This window comes from Oncorhynchus keta, chromosome 33 (assembly GCF_023373465.1).
Source record: "Oncorhynchus keta strain PuntledgeMale-10-30-2019 chromosome 33, Oket_V2, whole genome shotgun sequence".
NCBI classification, from domain to species: Eukaryota; Metazoa; Chordata; class Actinopteri; order Salmoniformes; family Salmonidae; genus Oncorhynchus; species Oncorhynchus keta.
Window position 1 is genome coordinate 12,752,244 of NC_068453.1, and position 27,829 is coordinate 12,780,072.

General features: G+C 44.2%; 1 protein-coding gene and 1 non-coding gene across 3 annotated transcripts; both read right to left on the bottom strand.

Moving 5' to 3' along the window:
• Nucleotides 1-7,340: 7,340 nt before the first annotated feature.
• LOC118366439 (small Cajal body-specific RNA 14) lies at nucleotides 7,341-7,470 on the bottom strand. Its single transcript, XR_004821952.1, has one exon. It is a non-coding gene; the product is annotated as a small Cajal body-specific RNA 14 (non-coding RNA).
• Nucleotides 7,471-7,525: 55 nt separating this feature from the next.
• Nucleotides 7,526-26,238, bottom strand: LOC118366241 (zinc finger protein AEBP2-like). 2 transcript variants are annotated; one of them, XM_035748759.2, is made up of 8 exons: nucleotides 25,554-26,238; nucleotides 22,340-22,556; nucleotides 21,714-21,821; nucleotides 19,560-19,746; nucleotides 18,947-19,071; nucleotides 13,215-13,282; nucleotides 11,065-11,178; nucleotides 7,526-9,325 (listed from the first exon to the last, which is right to left on the bottom strand). In XM_035748759.2, exons 1-8 carry the CDS (start codon nucleotides 26,060-26,062, stop codon nucleotides 9,313-9,315), a joined length of 1,341 nt encoding a protein of 446 aa, XP_035604652.1. In that variant the 5' UTR covers nucleotides 26,063-26,238; the 3' UTR covers nucleotides 7,526-9,312. The 2 variants fall into 2 exon arrangements, with proteins under 2 accessions (XP_035604652.1, XP_035604651.1); XM_035748758.2 differs by having other exon boundaries at nucleotides 18,947-19,089; nucleotides 25,554-26,237.
• Between the last annotated feature and the right edge of the window lie 1,591 nt (nucleotides 26,239-27,829).

The window sequence follows — 27,829 nt, forward strand, 5'->3', positions numbered from 1 at the left end:
GCCCACACATTTTCTATAGGATTGAGGTCAGGGCTTTGTGATGGCCACTCCAATACCTCGACTTTGTTGTCCTTGAGCCATTTTGCCACAACTTTGGAAGTATGCATGGTGTCATTGTCCATTTGGAAGACCCATTTGCGACCAAGCTTTAACTTCTGACTGATGTCTTGAGATGTTGCTTCAATATATACACATCATTTTCCGTCCTCATGATGCCATCTATTTTGTGAAGTGCACCACTCCCTCCTGCAGCAAAGCCCCACAATATGATGCTGCCACCCCCGTGCTTCACGGTTTGGATGGTGTTCTTTGACTTGCAAGCCTCCCCCTTTTTCCTCCAAACATAACGATGGTCATTATGGCCAAACAGTTTTATATTTGTTTCATCAGACCAGAGGACATTTCTCCAAAAAGTACAATCTTTGTCCCCATGCACAGTTGCAAACCGTAGTCTGGATTTTTTTTTGTGGTGGTTTTGGAGCAGTGGGTTCTTCCTTGCTGAGCGGCCTTTCAGGTTATGTCGATATAGGACTCATTTTACTGTGGATATAGATACTTTTGTACCATTTTCATTTTCCTCCAGCATCTTCACAAGATCCTTTGCTGTTGTTCTGGGATTGATATGCACTTTTCGCACCAAAGTCTCCTTCCTGAGTGGTATGACGGCTGTGTGATCCCATGGTGTTTATATTGTTTGTACAGACGAACGTGGTACCTTCAGGCATTTGGAAAGTGCTCCCATGGATGAACCAGACTTGTGGAGGTCTTGGCTGATTTATTTTTATTGGATTTTCACATGATGTCAAGCATAGAGGCACTGAGTTTAAAGGTAGGCCTTGAAATACATCCACAGGTACACCTCCAATTGACTCAAATTATGTAAATTAGCCTATCAGAAGCTTCTAAAGCCATTACATCATTTCTGTAATTTTCCCAGCTGTTTAAAGGCAAAGCCAACTTGGTGTATGTAAACGTCTGACCCACTGGAATTGTGATAGTGAATTATAAGTGAAATAATCTGATTGTAAATAATTGTTGTAAAAATGACTTGTGTCATGCACAAATTAGATGTCCTAACCGACTTGCCAAACTTCCGACTTCAACTGCACACCTGTCCCGAAAGGCCCCAGAGACTGCAACACCACTAAGAAAGGTGCACCACCAAGCAAGAGGCACTATGAAGACCAAGGAGCTCCCCAAACAGATCAGGGACACAGTTGTGGAGAAGTACAGATCACGGTTGGGTTATAAAAAATATCCAAAACTTTGAACATCCCATGAAGCACCATTCAATCCATTATTAAAAAATGAAAAGAATATGGCACCACAACAAACCTGCTAGAGGGCTGCCCACCAAAACTCACGGACCAGCCAAGGAGGGCATTAATCAGATAGGCAACTAAGAGACCAAAGATAATCCTGAAGGAGCTGCAAAGCTCCACAGCATCGATTGGAATATCTGTCCATAGAACCACTAAGTCGTATACTCCACAGAGCCTGGCTCAGAAAAAAGCCATTGCTTAAAGAAAATAATAAGCAAACATGTTTGGTGTTCGCCAAAATGCATGTGGGAGACTCCCCAAACATATGGGAGAAGGTACTCTTGTCAGATGAGACTAAAATTGAGATTTTTGGCCATCGTGGAAAAGCTATGTCTGGTTCAAACACAACACTTCACCCCGAGAAAACCATTTCCATCGGCAGGGACTGTGAAACTGGTCAGAATTGAAGGAATGATGGATGGCGCTAAATCCAGAGAAATTATTGAGGGAAACCTGTTTCAGTCTTCCAGAGATTTGAGACTGGAACGGAGGTTCACCTTCCAGCAGGACAATGACCTTAGCATACTGCTAAAACAACACTGAGGTGGTTTAAGGGGAAACATTTAAATGTCATGGAATGGCCTAGTCAAAGCCCAGACCTCAATCAAATTAAGAATTTGTTGTATGACTTAAAGATTGCTGTACACCAGCAGAACCCATCCAACTTGAAGGAGCTGGAGCAGTTTTGCCTTGAAACATGGGCAAATATCCCAGTGGCTCGATGTGTCAAGCTTATAGAGACATACCTCAAGAGACCTGCAGCTGTAGTTGCTTCAAAAGGTGGCTCTACAAAGTATTGACTTTGGGGGGGATGAATAGTTATGCATGCTCAAGTTCTGTTTTTTTGTCTTATTTCTTGTTTGTTTCACAATAAAATATATTTTGCATCTTCAAAGTGGTAGGCATGTTGTGTAAATCAAATTATACAAACCCCCCAAAAAATATATTTTAATTTCCAGGTTTTAAGGCAACAAAATAGGACAAATGCTGCTAACAAGCTCTTATACCGAGGGCTGCTATCAAGCTCTTATACCGAGGGCTGCTCACAAGCTCTTATACCGAGGGCTGCTAACAAGCTCTTATACAGAGGGCTGCTAACAAGCTCTTATACAGAGGGCTGCTAACAGGCTCTTATACTGAGGGCTGCTAACAAGCTCTTATTCAGAGGGCTGCTAACAAGCAAATATGTAGGTGATACCATCTCTAACTACTCCAGTTGCAGAGCACCAATGGTTCAGTGTGGTGTTTAACTATTCTTGTGGGGACATTTTGTTAGTCCCCACAGGGTCAAATGCTATTTGTAGGGGGTTTAGGGTAAAGGTTAGTTATGTGTGTGAACCAGATCAGGCTAGCTCTCACAATGGTGATCAATGTCCATATGAGAGAAGAACTCTCAGCAGAATTTCTCCTGCCAGGCTGTGGGATTCTACTGAAGACAACAAGTCATTAATCAATGTGTAATCACCTCTAAATCTGCTCCACTCCACACGGAGGGAACGGTAATGCCTAGCAGACAGACTGAGTCATGATAGGAATGACCACACAGGATGGGGGAGAGAGGGGATAATCAGCGGGGAACCAGCTTGGTGAACAGACTGGACCACCGCAGACCTGGGTTCAAATAGTATTTGCTTTCTTTCAAATACTTTGACTGTCTGATTGAGTATGCCTGGAACTCATATGAGCTGGGTGGTGTGGAAGGGAAGCACCCATCACACCTCTACTGATTATACAGCTCACATTACACCTTCCATCAATCTAGGCCTACAGGCTAAAATTGCAGTAGCCGCGGTAAAGACCGGGTGGCGCAATGCAGCATTGTTTTGTTCGGTCAAACGTTAAAAACATCTTATCAATAAATGATACACACAAAGACGGATCAACTCTAGATATGTAGTACCGTTTCAAAGATATTGTCTACCATGAACTAGCATCTTGTCTTTGTTGTTTGAGCATCTCTCTCCAGGACAGAGTGGTGGAGTACAGCAAACTACAAGAGGTAGGGCCGTTGAAAAGCTGCAGGAGGTAGGGCCAATGCAGAGCCGCAGGAGGTAGGACCGATGAAGAGCAGCAGTATTGTGCTCAGTCTTTTTATATGGAATAAGTAATCGAATGGAACCTTGTCTTCGGTCAGTGCTATCCTTTCAAGACTGAGGCCCTAGGTCTCTTTCTTACAGGTGGGGTTGGAACTTTTGGGACTATTCTATTGCTGCCATTGTGCAAGGTAAGTTCATAAGTCAAAGTCATAAGCTGCAGGACTGGACAGACCAAAGTCAAATATACATGCAGCTTATTATGGTAGAGATGAGAAGTGTTGGGCATGTGTACAGCTAGCAACATATACATGACGAATACAGTACAAATACAATATACACTGCTCAAAAAAAAGGGAACACTTAAACAACACAATGTAACTCCAAGTCAATCACACTTCTGTGAAATCAAACTGTCCACTTAGGAAGCAACACTGATTGACAATAAATTGCACATGCTGTTGTGCAAATGGAATAGACAACAGGTGGAAATTATAGGCAATTAGCAAGACACCCCCAATAAAGGAGTGGTTCTGCAGGTGGTGACCACAGACCACTTCTCAGTTCCTATGCTTCCTGGCTGATGTTTTTGTCACTTTTGAATGCTGGCGGTGCTTTCACTTTAGTGGTAGCATGAGACGGGGTCTACAACCAACACAAGTGGCTCAGGTAGTGCAGCTCATCCAGGATGGCACATCAATGCGAGCTGTGGCAAGGTTTGCTGTGTCTGTCAGCGTAGTGTCCAGAGCATGGAGGCGCTACCAGGAGACAGGCCAGTACATCAGGAGACGTGGAGGAGGCCGTAGGAGGGCAACAACCCAGCAGCAGGACCGCTACCTCCGCCTTTGTGCAAGGAGGAGCACTGCCAGAGCCCTGCAAAATGACCTCCAGCAGGCCACAAATGTGCATGTGTCTGCTCAAACGGTCAGAAACAGACTCCATGAGGGTGGTACGAGGGCTCGACGTCCACAGGTGGGGGTTGTGCTTACAGCCCAACACCGAGCAGGACGTTTGGCATTTGCCAGAGAACACCAAGATTGGCAAATTCTCCACCTCATCAGGAGCATTCACAGGCGTTGTAGGTGGTCATACAGGCACGTGGAGGCCACACACACTACTGAGCCTCATTTTGACTTGTTTTAAGGACATTACATCAAAGTTGGATCAGCCTGTAGTGTGGTTTTCCACTTTAATTAAAGAGTGTGTCTCCAAATCCAGACCTCCATGGGTTGATAAATTTCATTTCCATTGATCATTTTCGTGTGATGATTTTGTTGTCAGCACATTCAACTATGTAAAGAAAAAGTATTTAATAAGAATAACCCTAACCCTTACACATGTACACACTGAGTGTACAAAACATTAAGAACACCTTCCCAATATTGAGTTGCACCTCCACTCCCTTGTGTGCTCAGAACAACCTCACTGTGTCAGGGCATGGTGTTTCAAGTGTTCCGCAGGGATGCTGGCCCATGTTGACTCCAATGCTTTCCAAAGTTGTGTTGGCTGGATGTCCTTTGGGTGGGGGACCATTCTTGATACACACGGGAAACTGTTGAGTGTGAAAAACCCAACAGCGTTGCAGTTCTTGACATAAACCGGTGCATCTGGCACCCAGTTCAAAAGCATTTAAGTCTTTTGTCTTGCCCATTCACCCTCCATTCACAAACACAATCCATGTCTCAAGGCTTAAATATCATTCTTTAACCTGTCTCCTCCCTTTCATCTGCACTGGTTTGAGTGGATTTAACAAGTGACATCAATAAGGGATCATAGCCTTCACCTGGGCAGTCTATGTCATGGAAAGAGCAGGTGTTCTTAATGTTTTGTCTTCCAAATCCTGTCCAAACTAGCATTAATCCATATTTCCAACTCCACACAATGGTGGAACTGGTTATGTTTGTTGTACATGCATATTTTTACAGTAAAAGAAAAGCACTACATGGGAGTATAAGAGGCATTGGCAAATTCCCAAGACAGAAAAACATACTAATTTGCTATATGTTTATTATGAGAGAAACTCACATCCCCAGTATAGAGCCACCTCTGGGAATTGTGGGAAATCCATGATGTCATTCAAGAGCATCATTTTCTCCCAGAAGACCACGTTCTTCATTGTTGGAGGACAGCTAGCTATAATCTGAGGCCCCCTGGAAAGATGCAGTTATAAAACATGTGTTCAAGCTATAAGTGAAACCCTGTGGTGTTGTTTCCCATGTCAACCGTGCCACAAACATTCTCTCTGTTTATTTGGAGTGGTAAACAGCTATAGATCCACTTTCTCAAAGTTGGTTTTAAAGTATGGGAGAGTTAAACAGTCCGCCTTCCATAGGGGAATAGTTTAAAATCAGTTTCTCTTAAAAGGGAGAACGTTTTTATGAGATTTCTTTTAACACAATCGCTAAACGACACAATGTTCTTGGACTGTATTGCGTTAAAGATGGCCAAATCTAAATTAGCAGCCTATCCAAATCATGATTTATGAGCATCTGGCTAATCAGACCCAATCTGCTTGATAAAAGACAGAGCTTGTGAATATTATGTATAAAAAATACCCCTAATGATCAAATCCCGAAGATAATGAATTTGTGTGTGTGTGCGTGCGTGCAACATGAGTGTGTATGCATGTACGTGAGTGCGTGAGAGAAAAAAAAGTTACAGGCCTTACAACACGCAATGTGTGACACGCATATGACAGCGCCATGGGAGAATCCCTCAGGCTGAGGTCAAACGCAGACCACAGAAACAGGACTTCTCTCATTAGTGGTTGATCCTACACACATAGCATTAGCCTACACGTCAGATAGCTGCGAAGAAAGATTTTCAATGAGTGTTGATGAAATTAGTCCGATTATGATCATGGCGATGAATACGGTGACACCCACACAGAATGGGGCCACGTGTGTTTGGCCCACTTTGCCTTACAAGAGGTGGTCACAATGTGCTGGCGTCTGCGTTAGCCTAGATCCTCTACCGTGACCACTGTCCCTCACCCGAAACCACTGGATTATGCGGCTCCTGCTTTTCCCCCCCAATAACTATTCTAGAATTGCCGGCTACTGCAAACCAAAGCTGACCTTATCACCACAGCCATAGTTATGGAATAATGAAATGACAAGGATCTTTCTAGGGAGACTGAAGAAACTGTTACAGACTAACTACCCTGAATGCTTTCTGCCAGCCTTCATATTTTGAAACCATTTGGAATGGAGGCCCGAGAAAAAGATCCCAGAAGTGATTTTAGGGTTCTAAGTTATTGCCTTTGTTCTTGATATAAGACCTAAATTCTCGATCTCGACAATACGAGTCATAGCCAAAAATCTGGAATGGCTAGGGATCTTTTAAAAAACAACTTTTTCTTCCTTCCCAACTTGCACCCGGCAAATCAAAGTTGTTGGATAACTAGCAAGTAATATACTGGTTCATAAAGAAGTGATTAATCCAACACATTCTCAGTAGGAATCTGGCACTTCGGCGGAAGCGTAACCTGTTTTCAAATGTGTTTTCTAGATCTATGGATTTCCGTCACCACCAGACGACATTGATCATGTAACACTAACAAACCTAACGTCAGATCTCGTCAGTTGGTGAGAAATGATTGATAGTTTAGCGCTAACCTACAGGCTTCATGATGTTATTGTAGGGCGCAGAGTGGATTCAGAGTGGACTCAATAAAACCTGTTTTTGACAGCACTGTATACACACACACACACACACACTGCTTAAGGATGACTTATTGGGTGGGTCGTAGGTCCGTCCGCAGCATGCTCACAAATCTGCTCAGCAAATCAGTCCCAGATGCCCCTACCGCTGCCTGCTGCCCCTGCATTCCTCCCAAATAAGCCTGTTACACAGCCTCCCAAAACACCACAACAGCCCTGCTCTGGATCAACAGACGGAACCAGCTAAAGAACAACCCCACAACAGCACTCACAAACTAGGCCAGAGAGACAGTGAATCATGCTCTACCAACCAAGCCATAGAATGTGTATGGAACCATCGCACAGGGAGCCTAATAACTTGCTAGGTCCTGTCGGTGAGCACCAGTATCACTGTCTGTGGCGTCATGGTCAACAGTACACTGCTCAGTACTGCAATTTTAACAGAACAACCACACTCTCTACAGACATCCCACCCATGCCTAATGTCAGAGGCAATTATAAGAGATGACAGTTTTAATTAAACATTTTATTTAAAAACAAAACAAACTGTGATGCCATGTTATAATGGACCTCTACACACACACACACTTCGGTAGCTATTCAGACAGACCATGAAGAACAGTCCTACTGTATAGTTCAACATGATCATCTCCATTCCCTGCACGAACATGCAGACATTAGTTAGCCAGACTGACAGAGGACTGGAGAGAGAGGGGTTAATAATACTGTTATTACTTGCCTATTGCCAGCAGCACAAAGATAACGTACAGAAACACGCACACAGGCCTTACAACTTCCTCATCATCATCTTAACTATCAGAAGCTGCAACAGTACAATTCACCTAGCTAGTGTCAGACAGAAACAGGGTGCACTTAACAGCCTATTTTCCTAACTATTTTCCTATTGCATTATGTACAATTATTACAGTTTAAAACCTTTTTTTACATTTTTAAATTTATTTTTTAAATGGAGCAGAAATAATAAAACATCTACAGTACAATTTCCAGGTATAAAAATATATTACCAATCTCCAGGAGTATTTACAAAGACACGTTTCTCTACAAAATGCAACTAGGTCTCTACAACATCAAGTAACTGTGCTGTTAAGCTCGTAGTCTAGTTGTATTAACTAAAACACCCCCAAAATGGCTCAAATGTTCAGCACCTAGTATATAATACATTTGGCCTACACTACATGACCAAAAGTATGTGGACACCAGCTCGTAGAACATCTCATTCCAAAATCATGGGCATTAATATGGAGTTAGTCTCCCCCTTTTCTGCTATAACAGCCTCCACTCTTCTGGGAAGGCTTTTCACTCGATGTTGGATCACTGCTGCAGGGACTTGTTTCCATTCAGCCACAAGAGCATTAGTGAGGTCGGGCACTGATGTGGGGCGATTAGGCCTGGCTCACAGTCTGCGTTGCAATTAATCCCAAAGGTTCAATGGAGTGGAGGTCAGGGCTCTGTGCAGGCCAGTCAAGTTCTTCCACACCGATCTTGACAAACCATTTCTGTATGGACCTTGCTTTGTGCAGGGGGGCATTGTCATGCTGAAACAGGAAAGGGCCTGCCAAAGTTGGAAGCACATTATCGTCTGGAATGTCATATGCTGTAGCGTTAATATTTCCCTTCACAGGAACTAAGGGGCCTAGCCCGAACCATTATTCCTCATCCACCAAACTTTACAGTTGGCGCACATTATTCGGGCAGGTAGCTTTCTCCTGGCATCCGCCAAACCCATATTCGTCCGTCGGACTGCCAGATGGTGAAGTGTGATTCTTCACTCCAGAGAAGCCGTTTCCACTACTCCAGAGTCCAACGGCGGCAAGCTTTGCACCATTCCAGCCGACGCTTGGCATTGTGCATGGTGATCTTAGGCTTGTGTGTGGCTGCTCGGCCATGGAGACCCACTTCATTCTACTGCCAATGTTTGTCTATGGAGATCGCATGGCTGTGTGCTCAATTTAACACACCTGGCAGCAACGGGTGTGGCTGAAATAGCCAAATTCACTTATTTGAAGAGGTGTCTGCATACTACTGTGTATATAGAGTGTATTTTCAGAAACCATTGAAAACAAATACTAAATTAACTTCATCATTTGGAGGAATTTGACATTGAAAAGAAAGTGAAAAGAGCAGAAAGTTAAAGAAAAAAGGGGGGAATAAAAGAGGTATTGAAATCTCTGGTCTTCTCCACTCCTGTCCAGACAGGATATGACATGGGGATTTCCTGTGCCAGGTGACATCGTCCGGCTCCTTTTCGAGTCCCTTTTGATTGGTCCTCAGTCTCTAGAAGAACATCCTGTAACGACAGCGGCACTTTACATTCGTTTCCACTTATGCATCTTGTGTACGCATGACATCACTCTTAACACGGTCCACCTCCCCCACAGTCATTAATGTACTGTAAGCATTCAGAACATGTTCAGAATATTATACATACTACCAGGGTATTTACAGAACTATGAGAGGATACCGACCATTACATTTTCATACAGGATGAATCAAGGCCCAGGGAACCACTTTTGTGAAGAAAAATATTTATCAGGGGAGTGATGGGGAGGGTTGCATTATAGTGGCCAGAAGGGTCAACAGCAGGGGATGACACCCAAGATGCAAGATGGCATTGAGGGAGGGAGGTGGGTCAAGAAAGGGGTGGAATGCTTTGTCTACGGCGTAGTATTTTCTTCTGGCTGACAACAGTGACTGGCGCCACCTGGTGGGGAAATAAATAGCAGTCACATCATTCCTGAATCTTGAAAGCTGTGCTTCTCAGATTACTCCTGGCACACAAATCATAATGACAACACACCATAGCCTGACCCTACTGAATGTCAGGCATGTCAGGATACTTTCTCTCACCATCCCATACGAGACAGAGAGGAGGAGGAGAGTGGAGGAATGTGTGTTTGAAAACAACAGGCCAAGGAGCCAGTGAGTGCTTCAGGGGTTAGGTTAGGGGTCACCCAGGAAAATACAACTCGAGTAAAGGTATTTGGTTTAAAAATTAACTTAAGCATCAAAAGTAAAGGTATAAATCATTTGTAATTCCTCATATTAGACCAACCAGACGGCACGATTTTCTAGTTGTTTTGAGTTTACGGATGGTCAGGGGCACACTCTCAAATTAAGCATTTGTGTTTTGTGAGTCTGCCAGATCAGAGGTAGTAGGGATGACCTGGATGTTCTCGTTAAGTGCGTGAATTAGACCTTTTTCCTTTCCTGTTATGCATAAAAAGTTTTAAAAAGTACTTTTGGGTGTCATGGAAAATGTATAGAGTAAAATGTACACTATCTTCGTTAGAAATGTAGTCAAGTAAAAGTAGACAAAAATAGAAATAGTAAAGTACAGATAGCCCAAGAAACAACTTTAGTCATCTAAAAGTATTTTTTTACTTAAGTACTTTACAACACTGAAGGGGGGTCTCTTCAGGGTACCATACCTTCTTCACTTTGCCTATAAAGCATTTACATCAGGGAACCATTAATAAAGGGGGGGGGTCTCTTCAGGGAACCATACCTTCTTCACTTTGCCTATAAAGCATTTACATCACTTAAGGGGGGTGGTCTCTTCAGGGAACCATACCTTCTTCACTTTGCCTATAAAGCATTTACATCACTGCTTGTAAGAATAAAAGAGAGGAAAGACTAGGTACAACAAACTCAAAGCAGCCGGTATTCACGTGCAAGGCCGACGTGAGGTTCAGGATCACCTCTCTCCATGGGCATTGGGTGTTCATATTTAGCTCTGTGCTGCATGGCCATCCATTACAAGATGCCTGTAACCATTATTAATTAGCTGGGTAAACACAGAGTAGCACAGGCCCTCGGGGATCACTGGGCCAGTACGGAGTCTAGGAAAACACACTGGCTGTGGTAGGTATGCTCACATTGTTGTTGTTGTGAGGCAACCATTGTATGAGTTATGTGCACGTCCACAGGCACACACACACACTATTTGGAGAGTAAATGATTAGCCCTAATGGTCTATGACTCAAGATTTGGCAACCCCCCCCCCCTCCAGTGCATGCACACACACACCTGTATATGTTGGGGTCCAGCAGTACGTGTGTCTCCTGGGGCAGCTGGGAGAGGTGGACCACCTTGGTCTTCTGCTGTGGCCGGTCACTCTCATTCACCCACACATCAGGTAGTCTGGAGAGGGGGATAGAGATTGAGAGCAAGCGAGAGGGATGGAGGAGAGAAGGAGGAGAAGAGAGTGAGAGAGAGAGAGAGAGAGAGAGAGAGAGAGAGAGAGGGAGAGAGAGAGAGGGGGAAGAGGTGACAGACAGTACAAATCTGGTAGTTGGCACCGTGGCCTCTCTGAGCTGGTGTCTGACTGGCATCTAACAGAAATGGGTTAAGAGGAGATTGCAGTGGTACAAATGCATGCTTCCTAAAGTGCTCGTCTAACTAAAGAGTGTATTTAGGTGTTGTCTGTGGGAAACATTGGGAGAGGATCAATGCCAGTACTGGGCTCCTCTCTACTCCTGCTACAGTCGTCACGGTGTGCGTCACCAGGAAAGCATCCCAATGAACAAACAGAGAGAGAGAGAGAGAGAGAGAGAGAGAGAGAGAGAGAGAGAGAGAGAGAGAGAGAGAGAGAGAGAGAGAGAGAGAGAGAGAGAGAGAGAGAGAGAGAGAGAGAGAGAGAGAGAGAGAGAGAGAGAGAGAGGGGAGAGATGTGGGGGAGATGTGAATAAGCGGTGCCTGGTTCATCGTTAGCAGACTGCTTGGCTATAGATCATAGATTCAGAGAGGAGCAGATGAAAGCCCTAGGGGGAGGAAAGGAGAAGGAAAGGAAGAAAGTGGATAGTGGATGAAAGGAGAAGAGAGAGGTATTGAAGAAATGGAGAGGCGAGAGGGGACCGTACCCTTGCAGAGGGATGAACCCAAGTGGACAGAGCCAAAACAAAAATGGCAGAAAAGCACCCAATTACATGCTAGGAGACAGAGAGGAAGGCCTCAGCAGGTCGCCCGTTACGGTTTAAATCACAGCAAATACAATGCTCATTGTACACATAGGATGCTGCTGCAGCGCCGTAGCTGAGGGCTAGAAGTGACTACAATAACATCTGGTAGACATTCTCCATGGTAGTGTGGGTGACGGTTGCCTTTACAGCAACATGGTCCTTAGAGAGACATATCCAACTCTTAAACAAAACACTCTCACAGCTTCTGAAACGAGTGCCGCAATACGCCTCTTGCTCCTCCTCCTCCCTTCTTCATCCAAACCCCAAAACAAAAATGCAAAAGAGAGGGGTTTATTTTGGACATGTACCATGAAAGCGAGCATCGTTTTGGCTTATAGCCCGTTTCCTGACCCAGAAAGTTGCTTCTATCGGAGATGAGCTCTCTGTGAGAGGGGTTTTAGACAGAGCAGAGCTGAGCTGACAGCCTGTTCCTCCAGCTGAGAAACTAATGGCTAGAGAGGAGGGCTGCACAGGGCTTTGTCTCAGTCTGAAGTGACTTCCTCTCCTTCTCTCCTCTGGCTGAGAGACTAATGACCTGAGGAGGAGTAGGGCTACACAGGGCTGCAGCTCAATAGTCTGAAGAGGCTTTCTCTCCTCGTCTCCTCCCCTTCAATCATTTCCCTGATAATATAGTACGCCAACTACATAGCTAACTTAAAATATTCCAGTCTGAAATGCACACAGCTGGTTATGATAGCTGTTATGATTGTCAAGGGAGCTCTTGGTCATTCATTCTCTCCTAAACTGGGCCACTGATCAAAATTAACCTATGGGAATACACCCAAGGAAAAGAGAAAGAGTTAGGGAGGGATGAAAGGATGGACAGAGATCACAGGGTAGCTCCCACGACACGAGTGAACTCATCCAAATCACTGACCCTTCTGGATGGAGACGCTAACCTGGGTATCCTCCTGTGTGTGTGTGTGTGGTGCGGTGGTGGTAGGGTCACAGGTGACTGCCAGCCTCCTGCCCACAGCCACAGGACAAATTGACTAACCACCACTAAACGCCTGCTGACCTTTACAGAGCAGGGGAGGAGAAGCATAGGAAGAGAGGAGGGGGAGGATAGGCCTCTGCTTGCCAGTAGTACAGGAGAGAAATGGGAGCAAGGGGAGAGAAGAGGACTGAGGCCTTGTGTCTGCCAACAGGAGAGAGATGAAGAGCAGGATGTGGGGAGGAGAGGTAGAGGGGAGGGTGGAGAAAAAGAGGGCAACTCACATGTCCTCAGGAGTCCAGTGGAGGAGGACTTTAACCTTCCCAGAATCTTCCTTCCTCCTCGCTATTACCTAGAGATAGAAGAAGAAGAGAGGTAAGACACCACCCAATAACAGAGACATTGGAAAAACAACACATCGTTGTTGAGGTTATACTGGAGAGATATTTGGAGAGACACACCCACCCACACCATCCCTAACCAAAGGACTGATGCTGATGGCAAGTCAGTAAAAGGAATCAGACACCTGGCTCCAGTCTAATTAAGCCAGACTCAATCTGTCCTCCCTCCCACTCCGCAGACTAACACTGTTACTTCACTGGCCTGAAGACGCCAGTCCAGCCACTAAACATATACACACACCCTGTGTGTGGTAGGAACAATACAGCTCCCTGACTGACGTTAGTGCATTCCACAGTGAGTGAGTGAGTGTGACCCTGGACCAAGGTGAAGACTAGGAATGCTCTTTATCTTTAGAAACACACAGATGGGATGTGTGCATACACACACACGCACACACACACACAAACGTAAGTCACAGCATGAAAAGACATTACACTAGACTCTCTCCCATGGTTTTATTTGCTTTTTGCTTTGGCTTAGAGAAGGCCTGCTGGGTTTGCCTGGCTACCCAAAGTACTTGCTTCAGCCAAATGCTACGCCACGCCCACGGACGTTAATTTCTTCTCCGCAATGAGTCTGGATCCGAGTACCTCCCTGAACGATGTCTAGAACACAAACACATTCTAACCATTCTGATTGGTCCCAGAAACTGATGGGTGGGGCCAGAGCCAGAACACATGTGGATAAAGCTGATAAAGATGTAAAAGACCCAATCGTTGATGACTTTGTTTTGTACAACACCCATCATTTTGCCATCCCCACAATGATGGCAGTCTCAGACTTAAGTACGAAGTGAACAGAGCAGCGGAATAATTCAGTCGGAGTCGTCAGGCAACTGCTGGGTTCCTACGCTGTCTGTCTCTCTTGATTTCTCTGTGAAAATACCGGTAGAAGTTCTCCAACTGCATGTGTACGGGAGAGATGGTGGGAGTGAGGGAGGACAGAGGCTGGAAGGAGATGAAGAGGTCTGTTTTCTAAGTGGCTCCAACAACAGGCCTGGCTGGGTCTGGACTCTGGCATGTACGTCAGAGCAGTGTGTTATCGTGGGAGGGTTGCTGGCAGTTCCCTTTATTAGCAGTTTAATTTAAAAAAGGGGCACAGGAGTCAGTGTTATTCCCTGGATGGGCCCTTCATTTTCAGCAGGCCTCAACACTGCACACATGAACTCCTGTGAGTTTAAACCGTCAATTTTGGAAAACAAGTTGTGTGATTGTGATGCTTTAAAAATTGGTTTTATTTATTTTTTAAAATCAGCATTTAATCTCAGCAGGCTTTTCACTTGAAATAAATGAAGCTTTAATTGACCCTGGTCAGCCAGTCGACTGCCTGCCCCTCTCCCAGCCTCTAGCTGGCTCAATGGTAGTTATCAACTTTTTGTGAATCTTTGTTTTCATTTCAACAACTTTCTACTTGTGATGTGTTAGACGCCTTGAGCAAGATTGCTTCATCCAAAAGATCCATTCTTTCTGTAGCTTTAAGCTCCTCTGATTGCAGAATCTTCAACACATGTTTACCAGAAGTATTTTTGGTGCCATCCCCAGGGTCTGGAAAGTGGCCCACATACTCCCCCTTCAAAAAGGTGGTGTCGGGTCACCTAAGTAATTAGAGCCCTATGTCCAAACTCTTGCCGAGCGAAAATTATAGAACCTTTGGTAAATACTCAGATCCTTTTTAACTACGAAATGTATTGTAATTATACAATTGGTGAGTCTGACGGTGTCTGTTCCACCGTCAGTTGGAAGTTACCACCGGCTAAAGCTATGATGTTGAAATGCTCATTTTCTCTGTTCCGTCTCACTGTCCAATCAGCCCAGACGGAAGTAAAAAAATAAAATAAAAAGCAGAGTAAAAAAAAAAAAGATATATAATAATAATAATTCAAAAGTAGCACACTGGGCCTTTACTAGTATTAGTGTCGGGACAATATCTTGTGGAAGGATGAAATAGTATGAATAAATGAATCAAAATAACGCTCATGAAAATATGTCAATCATTTTAATATGTTGGTAACCCGTTGTATAAAAGTTATAATGCCCTCGAAGCCAGTGTTTGGAGGATACATCTGCACGGTTTGCAGGCCCTCGACTAGGTCTCGGTCCTAACACCCGTGCCAATATATCCTCCAAACACCGGCTTCTCTGGCATTATCACTTAAATGGAAACCAGTCAGGTTTCAGACCAGGTGATAGAACCATCTCTGCTACTTCTTTGGTTTTAAATGATGTTCTCAAATTGCTTGGATAACAAGTAACACTCTGCCCGGCCCTTTTTGTTGACCTGTCTAAAGCCTTCAACTGTGTTTCACCCATTTTTTAAATTTCATTTAACCTTTATTTAACTAGGTAAGTCAGTTTAGAACAAATTCTTATTTTCAATGACGGCCTAGGAACAGTGGGTTAACTGCCTGTTCAGGGGCAGAACGACAGATTTGTACCTTGTCAGCTCTGCAACCTTCCGGTTACAAGACCAACACTCTAACCACTAGGCTACCCTACATTACTTATTCAGAGGTTTCATCAATTGGCCCGGACCAGGCTGCGTTTAGCTGGTTTGGAAATTATTTAAAGACGCACCATGCAGAAACCACTCTGCCATTTCCTGGTTGCTAAAATTCGAAGTTCGCCAAATTTCAGTTGCTTTATTAGCAGAATAATTAAAAGGGGCATGGGAGTAAAGTGTAGAGAATCATTGTACCCCATCTAAACGACTGAAATATATTTTCCATAAAACAAAAACATTGTATTTTCAGTTGTTTGAAGCAATTGTACAAAACCTAAAGAAAGACGCAAAATTGAAACTTAAGAACGGAAAGCATAGAAATAAAGCACATATACACCTCTTCTTCTCACATATACTTGCTTTCAATAAGAATGACAGCTCTATAACTCACATTTCTATGTGAATTTGGTTGGGTCACCCAAAAAGTTACAGATTGGCTGCTTTAACAAAAGGACAGAAGACAGTGTGTATTTACTGATGGTTTTAAAATCGGGTTTCTTGACAAAGGGTGTCCTACAGGGATCAATTCGTGTTCCGGTTATGTTCACATTAACAATATTGGTTAATCTGTATAAAAAATGTTACAAAATTAACATTTACCTGACCAGGCCCTGTCAGTCTCAATCTTTCGCTATTGCCCTCCAAGAAGGCCTTTGCTGAATTGACATTGGTACTTAGTGCAGGTAAAACCAAGAACATGTTATTTTCCAAATCACATAAGAATCTGATGATTTATGCATAAGTACTCCTTAGGGGTGTAATGGTACGCGTATTCGTACCGAAACATTCGGTTCAGGGACCTCGATTCGGTCGCACTGAACCCGAATGAATACATAAAAAGCCTTTTAGGCAATGCATATGCTGCGTAGTAGTAGGCCCATGCCGTAAATCTGAACTAAAACAAACATGTACGGCTATTCCGTTAAAACTAGCACCTACGCGGACATCGGAATCAAAATTACCTTAACTGGCGCATTTCACATTTTGTGAGGCGCAGCCAAGGACTAGTTCTGTACGATGGGGAGGTCGATAAACCCGAATTGGGAGGATCATCAACAATCGTTTAAATCTCCAGTTTGTGGACATTCAGGCTTCCCCAGCAGATTACAACTGATATGGGCAGAGAGTTGTGGATAAAACATTAACAGTATGTGGCCACGCTCAACAAGAATATCCTATGCAGCTGCCAACACCTCAAATGTGTTGACACATTTACTCTGACATCACCCCAGTATACCGGAGCAAGACGGAAACGCAAAGAAACACCACATCGTCTCACCTCGGCATTCAAGCATTCCTTGGCAGCTGACTCTGACCGGACCGAATACATTACAAGAGCGATAGGTAGGCTGCGTTTCATTATTTGCTTAATAACCACAGACATAACCAATCACGGTGATTGAGAATAGGGGGGGTTTCAGCGCCTTACGAACTTCCTCTTGCACCAATTTAAGCAAACAGGTTGTACCTGCTCTATATGAGCAAGCCAAAGATGCGGTTTAGAATGAATTGGCCAACGCACCCCTGTGTTGCGCTTACGTAACAGTGACAGACATCACATTATCCTGGTATAGGAGATGTACCGTGCTACAGACATGCCCCTTTATGGAGCATCCCAACTGCGCATCTGGCACTGAAGGAGACAGTGTCATGGTGTGTTTGTAACCAAGTGGGAATTTACCACATACGACTGGGGAAAACCCACTTGAATGGCCCTCCAACTGGTACTTACTTGTGGGAAACTTGTCAATGATCTGAAGCAGACACTTCTCCCACATGATTACCTCGGGTGTCGCCTACTAAGGAAATGGCCTCGAGCAGCAGTTGGCAGTTAAATGCAGCAAAACATTAATAAAAAAGATATCTATTGTGGGTAAAAAAAAAAAATTTTACAAGCATGATGGCTGTACGTTTAGTTTATGGTTGACGCAGCTTGTTGGCAATTAGCTACTGCCGTTTCTCAACGCATCCAACTGGTATTTATGACTTCACAACTCTAAATTCCCACCTCCCAGAAGGTGACAAATGCAGCATCAGAGTGGAAACATGAGAGGACCAACATGACAATCCTGTCACCACAGAATGACAGGAATATTGTGAAGGGAACTTCACCGAAAGTGAACCGTGACCCCTAAAAACATATCAAACCGTGGGTTTGATGAACAGTTACACCCCTAGTACTTTGGATTGTGCCCTCGTTGATCGTGTCCCCTCTTATAAATATCTGGGCATCTGGATGAACGAAAAGTATGTTGATGAATAAGTTACGAAATGAATCGGTCAAATAGGCTTCCAATATAGGGACAAATGTTGTCTTTTGTTAAATAGCAGAAAATAAAATCATCCAGTCAACATTCATTCCAGTTATTGACTATGAGGATTTGTCTATATGAATGCAGCTACCACTGTACTGAAGCCGTTGGGCACAGTTTATCACAGTGCATTATCACGGGCGACAGGTTCCGTACACATCATTGCATTTTGTATCAGAAAGTAGGCTGGCCCTCCGCGAAGTCTCATAGATCGAGGCATTGTGCTCTTATTTTGTCTATAAACTGCCATCATACCTTACCTCATTGTTAAACTTCAGACATAGAAGTTACCAGACCCGGACTCAGGGATGGCTAACCCTGGAGAGCCCTTCAATCTCCACCCAATTAGGTAAATCTGATTAGAGTTTTTCTCCAAAAGTCCTTAAAGTTAGAGTTGGTGCCTCTAGAGCAATTCAGGCAGATGTTAGAGAGCTTTTTACTGAAGAATGTGTTTGTTTCATACGGTTGTGTTTACTTTTCACATATTGTGTAATTGATGCGTGTATAGAAAGACATGTATAATAGTGCAATGTTTGTGTATTGATGTGTTCATGCAGGCCTCATCTGCATAAAGAGAACGCGGTCTCAGCATGACTCCCAGCTTAAATAAACGTTTTTTAAAAATACTAATAAACTCCTCTGTACAGCTGAGACCGTTATTCTGTAGGTCTGCTGCGCCCTCTGCTGTCTGAACAGTGAAGTACACTGTGTGTGTGTGCAGGACCCTGCATGGTCTGCTGCCGCTGGATCCCTGACCATGCTGTGGTAGACGACGGTGATGGTGTGTGTGCGCTACTACTAACCGTGCTGTGAAACACCACACTGTGTCCGTTGCCTAGGCTCTCTATATGTGTAGCCAGGTTGAGGCAGATGGCCCGGTGTCTGATGGCATCCATGGTCTGGGCATCAAAGAAGTCGTGAGGTCGTGCTGGAGGGACAGAACACACTGGGGTGAGAGAGGGGGAGCGTTAAACCGAGGTTCATAGGTCGGGAGGTCAGAGGGGATTAGCCAATCAGATGGATCTGACCCTCGTAGATATTCATCATCAAAACGTTTCCCACCACCCGATTGGTTAAGACGCTTGGTTTGAATGCCAGGCGACCTGATCAGTGAGTACATGATTGGTTTATTGATTGATTGTATGATTGAGTGTGTGCCCGTGCATATCTGTGTGTGTATACACATGCTTGCATTTGTGGGTGCTTGTATTGCCATCCTTATGGGTACCAGAAATGCCCAAAAGTCCCAGAGGACAAAGGCTATTTTAGGCTTACAGTTAAAATTAGGGCAACAATTAGGGAAAACAGGATTTTTAATGGAAATCAATTTTAGGTCCCCACAAGGATAATAAAACATATGCCGTGTGTGTATTGCGTGTGTTTATATGTGCGTGTGTGTGTTTCTCGGATACGTACGTAAAGACCGCCTGCGTTTGTTCTTGAGTTTCCGCCTCTTGTTAAGCCCCGCCTTCGAAGGTGAATCCTCCTTCATCTTGCCCTGATTGGCCAGCTTGTTGGAGTTCTGGGAGCTGAAGTGGGTGGGTACGTGGCGCGCTAGCCCCCCCTGGGAGGCAAACGTGGCATTGCAGCCCCCCACCACACACTGACAAAGACGGGAGACGACACCCGGTGAGAACACGGACCAGTAGATTTAACAGTAGATCGCTTATACAACAGCACTTACATAGAGAATAACAGTATTGGTCGTTCTATTTGAAACCTAGCTGATTTCTATTTCAATAATAGCTCAAAGAGTTTAATACAGAGGAAACTGTAGGTCTGGTTATAGAAGGCAGAGTTCAATGGAAACATTCAATATAATATCATGCATTAGCTTCACACAGGGTAGTGTGTGACAAGTGTATTGTGTCGGAGATCATTAGAATCATTCTAAGACTAGAATAATCTAGAGCACCTGACATGTACATACAGAAGGTATGAAAGTATTCACACCCCTCGACTTTAGCCACAATTTGTTGTGCTACAAGCCGATTTTCAAATGTCCAAGTGGAATTATGTTTTGACAAAATGTTCACTAATTAATTAAAAGTGAAAGCAGAAATGTGTTGCGTCAATAAGTATTCAACCCCTTTGTTGTGGCAGACCAAAATACGATCAGGAGTAAAAATGTGCTTAAGTTACATAAGTTGCATGGACTTAAGTGTTTAACATGATTTTTGAATGACTACCTCATCTCTGTACCCCACACATACAGATAATTGTAAGGTCCCTCAGTTGAGCAGTGAATTTCAAAACAGATTCAACCACAAAGACCAGGGAGGTTTTCCAATGCCTCACAAAGAAGAAGGGCACATATTGGTAGATGGGTAAGAAATAATCATTTAAAAGCAGACATCACATATCCCTTTGAGCATTGTGAAGTTATTAACACACAGTCACTACAAAGATACAGGCGTCCTTCCTAACTCAGTTGCCAGAGAGGAAGGAAACCGTTCAGTGATTTCACCATGAGGCCAATGGTGACTAAAATAGGTACAGTGTTTAATGGCTGTGATAGGAGAAAACTGAGGGTTGATCAACAAAACTGTAGTTGCTCCACAATACTAACCTAATTGACAGACTGAAATTAAGGAAGCCTGTACATAATATTCCAAAACATGCATCCTGTTTGCAATAAGGCACTAAAGTAAAACTACAAAGAATGTGGCTAAGAAATTAACTTTATGTCTTGCATACAAAGCTTTATGTTTAGGGCAAATCCAACAACACATTACCGAGTACCACTTCACATTTTCAAGCATGATGGTGGCTGCATCATGTTATGGGTATGCTTGTCATTAACAAGGACTTTTCTTTAGGATAAAAATAAACAGAACAGAGCTAAGCACAGGTCAAATCCTAGAGAAAAACCTGGCTCAGTCTGCTTTCCAGCAGACACTGGAGACAAGCTCACCTTTCAGCAGGACAGTAACCTAAAACACAAGGTCAAATATACACAGGAGTTGCTTACCAAGACGACATTGAACAATGTTCCGTAATGTTCCGGAGTGGCCTGGTTACAGTTTTGACACAAATTGGCTTGAAAATCTAATACGAGACTTGAAAATGGCTGTCTAGCAATGAGCAACAACCAACTTGACAGAGCTTGAAGAATATAAAAATAATGTGCAAATATTGTACAATCCAGGTGTGCAAAGCTCTTAGAGACATACCCAGAAAGACTCACTGCTGTAAACATACCCAGAAAGACTCACTGCTGTAATCGCTGCCAACCGTGATTCTAACATGTATTAACTCAGGGGTGTGAATACTTCTGTATTTCATTTTGAATAAATTAGCAAAAATAAATAAAAACATGTTTTCACTTTGTCATTGTGAGGTTGTGTGTAGATGGGCGAGGGAAAAACAATTGAATCCATGTTGAATTCAGGCTGTAACACAACAAAATGTGGAATAAGTCAAGGGGTATCAATATGATGAAGGCTCTGTATATGACATGAGGATGTGGTTGGCAGAGTCAGTGCTTTGATGTTGTGTGTGTGTGACAGTGAAGGGAGAGCGAGCGAGCGACCGAACAGGAAAATGGAAGAAAGGAAGGCGTTTTCTCACCTTGAATGGTTTGTCTCCGCTGTGTGAGACCATGTGTCTCTGGAGCCAGCTCTGACTGGTCGACGGGGTGTTGTACACCTTGCAGCCTTTCCACAGGCACACAAAAACCTGGCGAGAGGACAGCAACACTGTTAAACACACGTCTCTTCACAGGTCACTCACAACCTAGCTCTTATGAGTTACCCAAGATGCAATGTAAGAAACTAAATGTCCTACTATCCTAGAGAATTGTAGTAGTTGGCAGATGGACATTTCATATATAAATTCAATGACGGACCATTTTTAACTGAGGCACCTAGAAACTCAAGCCCCCGTAAACTGACCCCCGCCCCCTCTCTGAACCTACAGTTCCAAGAGAGATAAAACATCAAGCGGTCTTTGTGCAGCAGTACTTCTCATCTGGAGTTAGTTTAACACAGGATGTTTGAATTATCTTCAAGATGGAGAAGAGGGGGATTGATATTTTGAAGACAGGGTTGTGGTGGTGGAGAAGAGGAGAAGACGAGTTGGAGGCGTAAAACTCGAAGGTGAAGGAGGAAGGGGATAGAAGATGGTGAGCAGGGAGGCAGGACAGAGAAGATGATATAGGAAGTGAAGGATAGAAAAAAAAAAGAAAAAAAACATACCCCTCCCCGTTGTCCGTCCACGTGCACGCCCCTGATGTGCTCAGCCAGGTCTGGGCTGGTGGTAAAGAGGAGCTGGCACTGGTCCCAGCAGCAGGTGTATGCCACGCCCTTACCCACCGACGGGGTGGCGGTGCCCGGGCCGTGCCCGTTCATCATGGCAGGTGTGGAACGCCCGCTGGACGCTGTGCTCTCCATGTCCATCAGAGTACTGCTGATACTGAGAGAGAGGGAGGGAGATGGGGTCAGCACAGAGATCTGTTGTACTACATAACAAATCAAATGTTATTAGTCACATCTTACCTTGAAATGCTTACTTACAAGCCCTTAACCAACAATGCAGTTAAGAAAATATTTACTAAATAAACTACAGTAAAAAAAACAAGAGTAACAAAATAACAATAACGAGGCTAGATACAGGCCTTTACCGGTACCGAGTCAATGTGCAGGAGTACAAGTTAATCGAGGCAATTGAGGTAATATGTGCACGTAGGTAGGGTTAAAGTGACTATGCATAGATAAACAGTGAGTAGCAGCAGCGTAATAAAGGGGGAGGGGTCAATACAGCCATTTAATTAGCTGTTCAGCAGCCTTATGGCTTGGGAGGTTAGATGCTGTCCAGCAGCCTTATGGCTTGGGAGGTTAGATGCTGTTCAGCAGCCTTATGGCTTGGGAGGTTATATGCTGTTCAGCAGCCTTGTGGCTTGGGAGGTTAGATGCTGTTCAGCAGCCTTGTGGCTTGGGAGGTTAGATGCTGTTCAGCAGCCTTGTGGCTTGGGAGGTTAGATGCTGTTCAGCAGCCTTGTGGCTTGGGAGGTTAGATGCTGTTCAGCAGCCTTGTGGCTTGGGAGGTTAGATGCTGTTCAGCAGCCTTGTGGCTTGGGAGGTTAGATGCTGTTCAGCAGCCTTATGGCTTGGGAGGTTAGATGCTGTTCAGCAGCCTTATGGCTTGGGAGATGCTGTTAAGCAGCATTTTGGGCCTAGACTTCGCGGTCTGGTACCTCTGGTTGTGTCGTAGCAGAGAGAACAGTCTGACCAGGGTGGCTGAAGTCTGGAAATTTTTAGGGCCTTCCTCTGACATCGCCTGGTATAGAGGTCCTGGGTGGCAGGAACCTTGGCCCCAGTGATGTACTGGGCCGTACGCACTACCCTCAGTCGCGCCTTGCGGTCAGTTCTAGTCATGGGTTTGGACAGCCTCAGTCACTAAATCTTGGTGATTTAGTGCGTTTATAGCATGTGCCGACACTGCTCTTCAACAGACGGTGCCACTTCTCTGGGGCATATGAGGTTTAGTATGCCTGGTCTACAAGGAGGGATGTGAGGGTGTCATGGCGGATTTTAATCTCAGGCCACTATAGACATAGAAGTATATCCCTTCGTCCTCACACACAAAGCCTCTCAGAGTGCACTAGTGACTCAGTAATGCTACCATGTTGGACTGAATGAAGAGAAAGTGACACACACACACCTCATAAGGCTGCCTGCCTCCAGCTGCTCCCCTGCTCTGTTCCTGAGGTCCTCAGTGCCAGCAGGGGAACAAAAGTTACATTGAGACCATGCAGCTGCCCAAACAGCAGAGCTCTCTCCTCCATTCACTCGCTCTTTTCTTACTACAGGCCTTTCTACCCCGGCTAGACAAAGCAACACACCAGGACGGGAGAGGGGGGGAAGGGGGGTCCCTTCTCCTTCAGATACAACAGGAGCTGAAATGTAGTAACACAGGGTCTTAGTCCTTTAACTGGGTTTATTTTGTTAGCTAACCGCTACAGGTCGTCTTATGGCTACAGACTGAGACAATCTACTGGGATCCAGAAAGGGAATCATCCCACTATTTTAGCAGCAAAAGGAGAAGGGTGGATATCGGGGTGTGTGAAATGGTTGATTTCTTTGCTTCCGTCTGAATAAGAAAAGTAGGTGTATATTGTTATTTTCTGTTGGCTAGTCTAGTGATATTCAGACATCGTGTACAGGCAGGGGCAAATCTATATGTATTAGTATATGGCCGATAGGACCCTATATCTACACTGGACTTTTGCATACAGGCTTTTGCATATGTGTCTGTGTGTTGACTTCTATTGTTACATGCACATAAAGAGTCACACAGGCGTAACCGGAATTCTGCACAGTGTTAGGTGAATCAGATCGGCAGGCCCGCAGCAACCCCGAGTAAATTATCCCAAGTTGCTACTGTAAGAGAGTTGAGCAGCGAGTTGCATACATCATTACTCATTTCTAACGCCTTTGATCTTGATTCACTCTCTCGTTCTGCACTAGTTTATGATCCAGTGGAAGTTCCATCTTGGCCATTTCACATAATGGAATGGGGAATTCTGGGTACACATCTAAATATCTCAGAAAGACTTGAGTGTGTGATTCCCTCGTGTGCATGTGGGTGAGAATCTGTGTGTGTGTGTGTGTGTGTGTGTGTGTGTGTGTGTATAGGACTCATCTCAACATAGACATCCATCCTGTAACTACAGTGACCCAGCCACAAGGCCAAACCAACTAGAAGGTGATGAGGAGTTGTGTTGACCACACTGACACGTCTGTAAGTGTGTGTGTAGATATGTTAGTGTGTGATTATAATTTTCTTTGTCTCAGTGCTCCACTTGTGAAATTACTCATGGGACTTTCACCAAACGGTTTTCAAGGATACATACCAACATGGAGGATCTTACTCACTGAATTGGTTCATAAGATAAAATCAAGTCTGAAATGTTCATATTGCTGGTGTCTCTCTTTTTAAAACGTGGTGTTATAGTAGCTACGTTATTACACAATGAGCATCGTGGTGGCCAAGTGGCAATGCAGGCCATACATGGACATTGTGTCCAGATGCGGGTGTACGTGCAGCGTGGAACCATTCCGTTGAAACCTAAAGGAAAACCTAGGCCTATTCAACTATCGGTTAAAACTATGCATGTACCCAAATGTTGTCAACTGTCCATAACGCATCGTTGCGCATTGGGTGGTGATGCATTGTAGCAAAACAAACCCTATTGTTACGCTAAACTGTTGTTTGGCAAAATACAAAGTACGGAGATATCACACAACACTGTATAATTGCAAGGATAGTGTATGCAACTCGTGACAATGTAGTTTGATCACAAACGTCAACCAACACCTTATCGAGATTGAATCATTTTTGGTGTGGGCTGGTAACATTGTTGCGCTGCTTTGTATTCAACATTTGACTGGGTATTAGTAATGCACAGACCTGTCTTCCGAATCCATTCGACTGAGAGGTTCTCCATCCGAGGAGGATATCTCGACACTGGCCCGTCTTTTGATACCGTGGTCGGTTTTCTCCGTGGATTCCTCGCTTTTGGTCTTGTCGGAGCTAGGAGGCGAGGACACGCTCTCCTCTCTTTGTTCTTGATTCAGCTCCACGGTGCTCTCCCCGGTTTCGGTGCTACTCGCAGGGATTCCCTCCACGGGACGTTTAACCGGTTCAGACAGTTCACAGGCCAGTTCGTCTTCTTTGTTGCCGTTTTCCGTGGGTAAAACCGATTCTTTGGCGACTTCTGGTGCGACTGAAGGCTTCTCCTCTTTGCTGTCTCCGTTGCTCACGTCCATTTCTGTTTCGTCCTCGTTGTCACCCGGTTCCTGTTTCGAGTCTGCAGGGCCCTGCTTATTATTCCTGTTCTCTCCCTTGGCCAATGTTCCATTTTGCTCGTTTGCCGGTGTGGAGTCTTGTTCGGTACCGTTGGTTGTAACTGCAGCCATGTTCACAGCTCTTAGTAAGCTATTTTGTGTTGTAGGCTACTACCCCCCCAAAAGTTGGTTCTTTCTCCCAATCGCATGCGCTGCTTCACCATGAGCGTTCAACCGGGACGCGAGGGGAGGAGGCATAACCATGACGTCGTCCCCCGCATTGTGGACCGTTCCACGTGTTCCAGAGAACTATTGTTATATTTGTTTTATACTTACAAAAAAATGTTACAGAAAACACAACATTGACATAATTTAAAGTGAAATGTTAGGGCCAATCACCCATTAATACATTTCAGTCATAAATCTAGACAATTCTTACCACCATACCGGTGTTCCACTCTTAACGGGCCAAGCATATGTGTAATTATGTTTTTGTATAAAGCCTAGATTCAGGACTTCGTGCTTTTCAGGTCAAATAATGTAGAATTCTTGCCACCAACAAAATGTTGAATATTTGGGGCATAAAACCATCGAAGCTCTGCAGATTTTGTTGTGCGGATACAGAATCAATAGACCATTTATTTTGGTATTGCCCTCAGGCAGCCTGTTTCTGGTCTCAGGTTCAGGAATGGCTGAAAATGCTTTGATCTAAAATTGATCTAAAATTGTTCCTAGAAATAGTACTGTTAGGAGATCTGGAGAGACTGGTCAGTCAATTACTAATATACTAATACTCTTAGTAAAAATATTGATCTTCCACACGTAATTTGTAGATTCTATTAGATTAGATTGAAATTGTACGTTAAACATCATAGCATAGTTGAAAGATATATGTTGAGTAGAACTTTGTAGAGGGTGGCCAGCAGAGATAGATGGGATGGGCTGAGGGAAGCTGAAGGCTGGGACGTGGAATTGGAGACAAGTGGGAGTGGAGTTGCTGTGCGGGAGATAGAATGATGGTCAGACAGTCAAAAATGAAGTCAAAATAAAACAATAAAAAGTACGTTTGAATGACACTGAGGGGCAGTGTTTTTACAGCTAATGCCGGTGTTGTACCGAAAATCTCCCCCCTGCCAGAATCCCCCATTCTAATTTCCTTATTTTTGTGGCTAGTCAAATACTTTCTGTGGCACACATCAGAGTCAAATACTTTCTATAGAACAAACTTCACGTCAGGATAGGAAACCGAAATTATTAATTCATGTATGTGTGTTACATTAAACATAGAGGGAGTGAAACGTTGGCAAGCAATAGACATTTCAGAACAACTACGGCTGAATTATTATCCTTACACTTTCAAAAATACTAGTCGAATAAGACATGGGAGAGATGACGAACTTTGGCAAAGAGATGTATTTATAGACTAATACAAATCAGTAGCGGATTTATGTACGAGCGACATGGGCAACCGCCCACTGCTGCGGGACCCGGGGGCGGGGCGCTGACGGGGGGCGCCATACAAGCAAGAACCGCCACATACACTTGAAACAAATAGCCAAACCGAAAACTGCATACAAAATGCTTTCTGCCACTAAGAACAGTGAAATGTAGGCTAAACTGAGAACGGAGTTCAGAGCAGAAATCTCAACTAGCAAGCAAGTCCCAGCAACGAAGAACGGGGGGGATTCTGGCAGGGGAGAGAGTTTCGGTACAACACGGGTTTGCCTGAGGCTGATGCCGTGCTGGTGTTTGTACACATGCATATACACACACTCTCATTCACATAAACGCATAAAAAAACACACACACACACACATGTAATAGTGCCAGACATGCACACAAACATATATTGCTGTTATATGATTTTAGTTGTCCTTGATGTCCTTTGGAGGAGGGGGG